The sequence below is a fragment of the Stylophora pistillata genome, chromosome 1, assembly GCF_964205215.1.
Source record: "Stylophora pistillata chromosome 1, jaStyPist1.2, whole genome shotgun sequence".
Lineage (NCBI taxonomy): Eukaryota > Metazoa > Cnidaria > Anthozoa > Scleractinia > Pocilloporidae > Stylophora > Stylophora pistillata.
Window position 1 is genome coordinate 55,661,613 of NC_142519.1, and position 10,000 is coordinate 55,671,612.

General features: G+C 40.0%; 1 protein-coding gene across 4 annotated transcripts in view; it reads right to left on the reverse strand.

The window, feature by feature from the left end:
• The window catches only part of LOC111345852 (THO complex subunit 1), a 13,102-nt gene extending 11,168 nt beyond the window's left edge, over positions 1-1,934 (reverse strand). Inside the window, exons 1-3 of one of the 4 annotated variants that reach the window (XM_088733902.1) lie at positions 1,643-1,934; positions 1,209-1,515; positions 296-412 (exon numbers count right to left, since the gene is read on the reverse strand). In XM_088733902.1, the coding sequence (XP_088590028.1) occupies positions 296-347 (52 nt within the window). In that variant the 5' untranslated portion in view covers positions 348-412; positions 1,209-1,515; positions 1,643-1,934. Of the gene's footprint in view, positions 1-295; positions 413-650; positions 1,148-1,208 lie in introns of those variants that run through there. The other 3 variants (XM_022953143.2, XM_088733881.1, XM_088733889.1) reach the window with 3 other exon arrangements.
• Between the last annotated feature and the right edge of the window lie 8,066 nt (positions 1,935-10,000).

The window sequence follows — 10,000 nt, forward strand, 5'->3', positions numbered from 1 at the left end:
CAGTCAGTTTTTGACATCTCTGTCAATAAACTTAAAGAACTGAAAGCCACCAAAGAACTATGGAAAATACTTTTTCTTATCCATCGATTGTGGGAGGACAATGTAGCCACAACAAAAGAGACAGGAACAAAGAAAAGGAACATATTCCATTACTTAGCTGTCAGTTGGATGAAACAGGCCACAAGGGAGAGTCATGAGAAAATGCTGAGCCATACTCAATGGAGTACCCCTAAAAATCATGTATTGGTCAAATAAAATACTTTTTAAATATGGTGAATCATTTAGATATACATACCTTTGAAAATTTTGAGCTTCCCATTAGTACTATTTGATATACTCCACGCCATCTTGAACTTAACATTAAACCGCTGACCATTTGAAATGGAAGGCCTACCAGGTATCCACCGCTTCGCTAGAAGATGAAAACCCAGTTGGAAAAGCAATTGAAGTCTCTTTACCTATCTATTTCAGGGAATTGATGTAAACTCCTGTTTACAAAGTCGTAAGATCCAAACTACCGCTCTTAAACATGAATCGATCTGTAAAAGGCCATCAAAGAATATTCCAATAACAAGATTTGAGCTCATCATTGGAATATTTTCTGATGGCCAGCCTTCTTACAAAGCTGTCTCTAAGTAAGGGAATCTTACAGCTGGCAATTGGAAACAATTTCAAAGTGAAGGCTCCATCAGTGATCATAACACAGAGTCAAATAGGAAGCTAGGTAGAGATGTGTCATAAATTTAAGAAACTCTTCAGTGATCTTCGATATCTTCTTGAGAGGTGAAAATCAAGTCACTTAATCACACATCTCTCGTGGAAATTAGATGACATCATGACAAGATATCTGTTGAGCTACTGAATGGTAAGGTATAAGAAAACCCAGAAGAACGCCATTCCATGAGACATTAAGGACCTTTAGCAACCCTATTTTCAGACGATGGCGACACCGATGACCGATTAAGACTGGTGTGGAGTACACTTTTTCCCGCCGGGAAAGAAAACCTTAAGCTTTTCGCGACGGCAACGTTGTCTCTATCCACTTATGTTTTGAAAAAACAAAATCAAAGGGTTGTAAATATGAATTCGTCTAAGAGCATTCGAGAAATGCTCTTACTTAACTATGTTATAAACGTCGTTTCGGATAAAGAGTTTTTCCTTATTTATGACGCCTATGATTCTAAAAAATCCAGAATTTAATTACCAACCTTTCAAACTCGACAACCTCGATTCAGCCTGATGTAAACCAGAGTTCTTAGTTGAAAAAGCCGACCATCATCAACTCACGAAAGATGTAGGACTTGAATTTTCATTTAAACAATTCCCAGCGCTCTCTAACTGCTCTCTTGTCTTTGATACGAACCATTAGCGAATCGAACTGATTTAGGTTTTTCAGCTATCGAATTCCAGGTTTTCCTCCGGCTGACACTTCCTTTCTTGAAACCAAAAACATCGCTGACAACCATTTCCCTGAGCACTGACACGTCCTGTTGTTCGATTCACTCCATCGGTACTCTACATTAAGTATTAAAACATACCGAAAGAAAATATGCCGAAACAAAACTTCTTGCCGGCGCACACTTAAACATTCCACTAAGCTAAACTTTTGTCCTCGCGTAAAACTTCTTTAACCTACACTCACCTATTTAAATTCACTCAATTGCGAAAATTCCCTGCAATCACCGCATGTCTGCTCGAAGCCACAGACACTATTCACTGAGAAGGTTAGCTATTGTGACTCGAAAAATATGAGTTACCTCAATGTTTTCTTTTTTAAACTAGATTCTTACGTGAATGAACATACTGTTCGCCTTCGTTTGTCCTTATGTTCGCAGCTTTTCGGATGAGAAATGTGAAAGAAATGGTTCATATTTGAAGCGCTAACCAAAATGACGCACGCAACTCTAGTGAACAACGCGAAATTCACAGCTCTCACGTCCGTGTGAAGAGAGGACGGCTGCACGTGAAAATGTGACACTTCAAGCGGAAGTAAGTCTGGCTTCCGGTCGCAGTGCAATTTCAATTCAATTTCATTCAAGAGATATTCGGAAATTCAGAGGAGCAACATGAAGCAGGATAGACAGAACTTCTGTCACTAGAGTGTTACAAAGAAAAATCTGACGAGTTCCTGCCGGGTAAGAATTATTTGCGCTATGATGCTCTACCCTAGTTTCGTACCCAGACCTTCCACGGCCAAGCCCAGATTTCAGTGACTCAGCGAGCCGTAGAAGCTCATGGGCGAAGCCAGAAGGAAGTCCTCGGGTGTCTCGACTATCCCACGTCCCCGCCTTGCAAGATATTTTTTTCTGGTAAATAACAACAAAGCCTTCTGATTCAGGTGGCAGAAACGTGCGCATCCGAATATTATTTAAAGCAAAAATCATTTGCTAGTGGTAAATGTTTATCTAATGCAGCTGATTTGTAAGCCTGCCACTTCCCCTCCCCCACCACTCAAAAAAAAAAAAAACACACACACACACACACACACTCCTTATCCTAGATAATCTCACTTTTCGAAAACATAGCAGGAAAGTCGACATGAAAATCCCGTAGATACCCTAGACACGATATTAACCCCCCCATACTTCACTTTTGAAAAATCCCCACAACGCCCCGTTAGTTAAAAAGAGCTGGTTAAACAACGGGGCCTTATGCTAAGGTCAAACGTTTTCATTTGGAATTGGTCTTCACGTGCAATTTCAATATAAATGCTGTTAATTTAGAAGAACTGATCGAGAAGTTTTAATGAGTGTTGTGGTGAGTATTTCCAGAAAATTCCAGACAATTTCCCGTCTCAATTTTCATAAAGTCGAACCTCTACACAACGGCCACCCTGAAGACAGAAGAAAGTGGCCGTTGTGGAGGTTCGACTGTAGTTGTAACTAGTTTTTAATCTTATTACGATAGGTTATGGCAAGATTTTCCGAGGTTGGAAAAGATTATGTTAAACAGTATCATTGTAAGCCACGGAATGTCAGAGAGTAGAGTTTACTACTATGTCTTTCTTTAAGTCTTAGTTAAACCAGAGAGAGATCAAATCATTTTCATCTAGCTGTCGGATTTTTCTGAAAAGTAAAGGTACCAAGTGTGAAATTGAGGGCCTCGCAATCAAATGCTGACCACTTAAGGCTTATAGGTTAGGTCTTTAAAATGACCAGAACTGCTACAAAATTGTGACAAGCACCTGTTAGTCTCTAAAAAACACTCCAGTGTTTTAAACCTGTTTTATGCATTTAATATCTCGAGGAATTCGAATGTAGCTGACAGCCATATTATTATCTCTTCTCTTTCACGGGGTTTTGGAGTAAGAAATTATGGTATATCTGACATAGCTGACACTATCTAAATATCAGAGAGATGTTCCAGTTCGCTCTCGAGCTGAAAGTCCTCGCAATTGCCGCGTGCGATGTTAACGTTCATCGGTTCCTTTGCACGTGAAAGTTTACTCAAGTTTGTCAGTCTATTCGGCTTTTCTTTTAAAAACTTTAAACCAAGTATCCATCTTTATTATGAGCTCTTTAAAAACTCTTCTCTTAGCTAATCTAAGACTGTTTTCATACGAAATTATGAAAAGTACGCGACAGAAGCAAATTAAACTAACAAAGTCAAACCGGAGTGCTAGAAAGTACCGTGTAAAAGAATGACTAAATAGATATGTAAATCAGACTGAGTAAAAATATGGACAATTTTTTTAAAAAAACTAAGATTAAAATGAGATCTAAAAAGCACATGAAGATGGTTACAAGGAGAATTTCCAAAAAGAGCAAAAAAAAGAAATACTTATATAATAGTATGATACATATTGAAAAGGAAAGCTCAGTGTACACTCAGGTAGCTTCAAGTTCCATCTTTTCCGAATACCGAAATGAGGATATCCTGGTTTCATATTTATAAATCTCAAGAACATCTGTTTGAACACGAGAAGCCGTAGTTTTAACATACGATAGCGGGGTTATAGACGACGAGGACTTTTGTCTGTTTGTCTATTGTTTGATGTCATGACGAGCTTTGGCCTTGGAAAAAATTCGCAGCATGTATTCTAGAGAGGCGCTATCATTTCTGTCATCAACGTAGAGAACCAATTAACACTTGCAGTCGGTAGGTGTCTATGCGGTTAATCAAAACTGGGCATGCCATGAAGATAAACCAACAGCCTGCGAAGAATTAAACGAACCCTTGTATTATGTGAGTAGTACCTTAAAACAAAAAAATTCAGAAAAAGATTTGAGGTAATGAAGAATGCCGAAAAAAAGAAACAAATGTGTGTAGTTTCCTCAGCTGTAATTTAAAATTCATGGCAAAACATTGCTGCATTTTCAAAAATACTCTTGCATTTTTTGGTATCTTGTAACCTTGCCTCATAATAAAAGAGGAGTTAATGAAATATAAAGTTTTAGCTATCCATGTCTGTTGTATTTGTGAACAAAAACGCGCGCGTTAACGTTCGGAATCCAGATCACTTGTTTTGTTCGCATGTATAATGTATAACGTCAGGTATTGTACTTGTGCGTTACGGACAGCTCGGCAAGGAACCTTCCGTCCATTGTGGTTGTTATTTTATAAGTTAAAGGTTCGCCTATTAATTAACAATTCACAATGAATCTTGGATCGGAATCACTTAGCGCGATCTCATCATGGAGGCCGAAGTCTTCGATCAATCGGCTGAACTTTCAAGAGTTACAGGATCCAATTAATCTCGGCCCGAAAAAGCTCTTGACTAATGTTTGCTAACGGAAAATTAATGTGGAATCGGGCTGAATGCTTCTGCAAAGAACGAAACGTTTCGTCGATTCTCCGATGAAATACGTAGTGTCACGCCAGCGGTCTCAAGCCCGCCAACAAGGCTGTTAGTTCAACACCAGGCAATCAAACAACTTGTATGTTGCATCTTCATTTGGTCTCTGAACCGCACTACTTAAACAGCGAGAATTTCCACCAGATGTATTTGTGAGTTCTCAACTGAATTATTATTCCTGTTGTTGATACGGTAAATCAAATCTCTTTTGACAGTAAACTACCGGGTAGATTTGGCGGGAAATGCCTACAGTCGAATGATCACGGGGAATTCATTCAAGTTTAGCCGAGTTTGATACCAAGACTTGGGAATTGGGAAAGAATAATGGTTGTATAAGTTAATTTCTGTCTTGCTACCCTCCTTTAGCAGCTTTGTCTCGCCCTTATTTTTTAAATGAGTATTGCCTCAACCGCAGTGTTATTGAAAATGCATTGAATGGTCCTCTAGGTTTGAGTATTATTTACATGTACCTGAGGGTTATTTTAAATTCATCTATCCCCTCCTGGGTACTGTATATCTGAGGGTTACTCTTAATCTCCTCTTTACCCTCTTGGGTAGTGTATACCTGAGGGTTACTTTTAATCTCCTCTGTACCCTCTTGGGTAGTGTATACCTGAGGGTTACTTTTAATCTTTTCTATGCCTTCCTCGGTAGTGTACACCGGTGAGTTACTTTTCCTTCCGCAGTAGACGGAGAAATAGCCAAACGGCATGGTGCATTGTGCATTAATCTCCTCTGTACCCTCTTGGGTAGTGTATACCTGAGGGTTACTTTTAATCTTTTCTCTACCCTCTTGGGTAGTGTATACATGAGGGTTACTTTTAATCTTTTCTATACCCTCTTGGGTGGTGTATACCTGAGGGTTACTTTTAATCTCCTCTGTACCCTCTTGGGTAGTGTATACCTGAGGGTTACTTTTAAACTTTTCTATGCCCTCCTCGGTAGCGTACACCGGTAAGTTACTTTTCCTTCCACAGTAGACGGAGAAACAGCCAAACGGCATGGTGCATCGATTAGGGATCATGAATAGGTTGAGGTACAGCCTATCAATGTAGAAGGAAGTGAAGGTGTAGTCTGATCGTCCGGGTGAGTGTAGTCCTAAGAAGGACTGTTGTCGGTGGTAGTGACTGACGTTTCGACAACCTGTGCGGAAGTCATCATCAGAGTCAAGTGAATGATTGTTGTAAGTAGAATGTTCTTATTCCAGTTCGTGTGAAATGATCGGTTGGTTTTGCCGTGATGTTATTGGCTGTAAGACTCAAGTGACGTAAGTCGGTCGTGATTGGTCTGTTTCGATCTGTCGGTAAAGTTAGGTTGTTCTTTTTCGGTCGTTTGTGATGTTTATGTCGTGAATGAGTCGTTTGTATGGAGCGGGTAGTTGTTGACATCTGTTTAGGGGAGTCTGTTCTAAGTTAGTAAACCAGCTTTCCAGAGTCAGTCGTTGAAAATAGTCAGTGCTGTAGGTTAGGCATTGCGCAGAGTCCCAGTCAATGTTGTGGTTGGTAAGTCGATGGTGTTCGGCAATGTGATTGCTGACATCACCTTTCCTCGTCGCCCGTCTGTGTTCAGTCAGTCTTGTTGTGAGGTTTCTGCCACTCTCACCGATGTAGGAGGCTTGGCAGTCGGAAGAATTGATCTTATAAATCGTTCCCTGTCTGTTCCTCGGTTCGTCTTTGTCTTTAACGTTGGTTAGTAACTGACGTAGTGTGGTGATGGGTTTGTGGGCGACGCGGATATTGAAGGGTAGTAAGATGCGCGAGATGTTTTCAGACATGCCTTTTATGTACGGTATCGTTGCTGTAGTCGTAAGGGTTGCGGTGTCGTTTGTTTCGGTAGTGGTATTGGGTCGGTGAGTGTTTCGTCGGATGAAGTCGTTGTTGTAGTTGTTCTTCGTAAAAACACGGCGAAGGTATTTGTTCTCGTCGGATAAGCTGTCTGTCGAGTCGCATACTAGTTGTGCGCGTCGTGTTAGAGTTCTGATAGTTGTGGCTTTGTGTGATGTAGGGTTGTAGGATGACTCGTCTAGTAATCTGTCGGTGTGTGTCGGTTTCCTGTAAACTGTCGTCCGAAATGAGTTGTCGTTGTGGCTTACCAGGCAGTCTAGAAAAGGAAGTTTGCCATTTTCTTCGACTTCTCTGGTAAACTGTTTGTCAGTGTTTTGTTCATTAAGGTGGTGGTGAAATGCGTCAATTTCGTCGTGTCGAACGGCGGTGAATGTGTCGTATCGTTTGTCGGAAGAATCGTCCGAATGAAAGGCGTAATTCAGTCTTAATAACTGAGTTGAGAACGTAAATTAGCCACCTGAAAGAGTTACAAAGCTGACATTTCGAGCGTTAGCCCTTCGTCAGAGCGATTGACGAAGGGCTAACGCTCAAAACGTCAGTCTTTGTAAAGACCTACTCTGGGACCTTAAGTTGCCCTAAGTCGCCTTAAGTCGCCTAAAGTTGCCTAACATCGCCTTAATTCGCTAATGGTACGAAATGTTATAAGGTTTCCACCCTTCCCAACTGACCCCATTCACCCCACTCTAATCATGTTGTGTTTATTTCAAGGTATTCTGCAAATATTTTTACATTTTATGGAGAGACTGTTGTTAACTTTCATTTTATCACTTCAGTTAAATAAAATCGCTTTAAGTCGCCTTAAATCGCCTAAAGTCGCAAAGTTTTTTCTACTAATTTGCTTAAGTCGCCTGAAATCGCCCAAAGTCGCTCAAAGTCACGGCGACTTAAGGCCCCAGAGTAGGCCTTTTTAACTCTTTACGTTAGCCAATTCAAATGTTATACTTTCCCACCGACGCAGTACACTCACACGGTCTGCGGCAGCCTCGTTTCTATGTATTTTCGTGCCTAGGGACTCTTCATCAAACATCCCGAGTACTAAACCAGTGTCATCTCTGGATAAAACACAGATGAATGTTAGAACCATTGAAAGTCTGATCTTAAAGTTCGACAAGCTCACTATTAAAAACATTAGAGCAACATGCTTCCACATGTCATTGCAGGGTCCATTTCATGGTAAAAAAGAAAAAAAAACAATGATTGTCTCTCATCACGACAACTCCCTGATCATGAGTTTCCAGGCGCATTTAAAAAAGGTAGCTTAAACATAATATGTGAACAGAAAGTTTAGAACCGGTGTAAAAGACAGAAAACAGATGCGGAAAGAAAATTAACGACTCGTAAAGATTGATTGTGCGTAAAGAATGTTAAAGATTCGTAAAGAACAGCGAGTAAAGATGTGTAAAGAATATTGAAGACGCGTAAAGTGTTAAAAGCGAAACTGGTCAAAATACCATGGTAATTCTGCCGAAGATGGATGAGCCATAATTATTTCACTTCTTTAAGTATTTCTCCAAGTAGAAAGTGATTAATTATGTCCATTTTGATCCTTATCCTTTACGAACATTTAATATTCTTTAAGCAGTCTTTACGCTTTCTCTGCATTACGCATCTTTACAGAACGCGGAACTTGTCCGTAAAGAAGAGGCTTTATATTTACGCATCTTTACGGAAGGGCTAAAGATGCGTAAATTTGCGATTTCATGCTGGTTTCAACTTGGGTCAATTTCACTTTCTTTTCTGGTCGGCTAGCACCCTCTTCCTCTGATAGCGCATGATCGTCGGTGATGGGATTTTCGCTTGCACTCAGGTCCTGAGTTCTGTTGTCCCTGGTAGAAACTGAGCTTCCATTCCACTTTCATAAAGCAAATGGTACTCTTCTCCCTCCTGGTAAAAATTAATGTGATAGGTTCTAAACTTCGCCGCAGCTTGGGCACAGACATCATTGTATGGTGCTTTGTTCGATATTCGAAGCATTACCCTTTTCCTTCTTACTGGCCTCAGTCTGGACTCTTTTGTATTAAATTCCATCAGACCAATTCCAACTGCAACCTCTTCTTCTTTTACCTTCCCTGCCGTCTTAATCACACGCTGTTTCCACTGATGACCTTTGGATTTACGATATGCAGCAAATGATTTGATGGCTTTGCTACCGGCATTTGAAGAGGTACAGGGCACTCTTGAAGGTGCAGCTGTAACACTTAAAGAGGAACTTGCATCTATAAGGTAATCCCAAACATTAAATTATTCGCATCACTTACAATTGTTATTACTTGGAAACTGATTCATATATCACAGAAGTGTCTGGTCTCAAATCATTCCTTTTTCCTGTTGACATGAACCTCTTCACCAAAAGCAAGTATCTCATTTTCAGTGTCATCTCCTGCGTGGAAAAGTAATCATTCTAATGAACATAATTGGACCATTTAGAAGACTGCAAAACTACAGAAAACTTTAACTGATCATGACGAATGTCCTCTGCTTTAAATTTTTGAGCATGTATGCTTGGCTTAACAAAAATTAAAAAAAAAAACCCATAAAATAGAAGCTTCTTAGTTTCCTGGGCAATGATTTGAAGCAAGGTTGACAGGGATGTTGTTAGTGTGCCAAACCAAACTGGATAATGCAAAACCAATTAGGCTCCATGGGAAAATGCAGACCACTTCACATAATGATAACACTATAAACATGGCAAAAGTAGTGAGGTCTCAGTTTCGCTAGTAGGTCACTGGCAGCCTCATTGTAATTCACAGGCCGTGACCATATCATAAAGCAAACAACTGTAAATCAGCCTACAATAAGTGCTGGATATAATGTCTCACACTTTTGCTGGCTGTAAAAATCCCCAGATGTAGAACAAAGCTCTATCAAAGGAAAAGAGACATATTGTAGTTGCGAGAGAAACTTTTCACGTAATTTGATTTACTGCAGTCATTCAGCATATGTAAATATTGTGTGAAATTTCATATACCATCTGCTTCTTTTCTCGCCTTTGTTATAAGTGGGAACGTTACTGATTTCTTTCCCAAATAACAACATGTAGTCATTCAATCAATCATAACGCAAAAAATAGTTGTAAAAAGCAACACAAAGTAAACAAACAAATGCATTTCCCCAGTCCATGGTTACTCAAAATTGAAACGATCAAGGTACGCGATTCGATCCATACAATGAGCATGGAAATGAAAGCTAGTAACGACTGCAAAATCCCCATCTACTGCACTACTTTCTTCTTGTTGCTGCTTTGTTAAAAGAAAAAGGGATGTCCATTCCTATGTAAATGAGTGGCCGGGCATTCTAAACCTAAGCCAACGCCAGATTTTCAGAAACAAGTGGTTAAGTAAGTTCAAATCCCATACCTTTG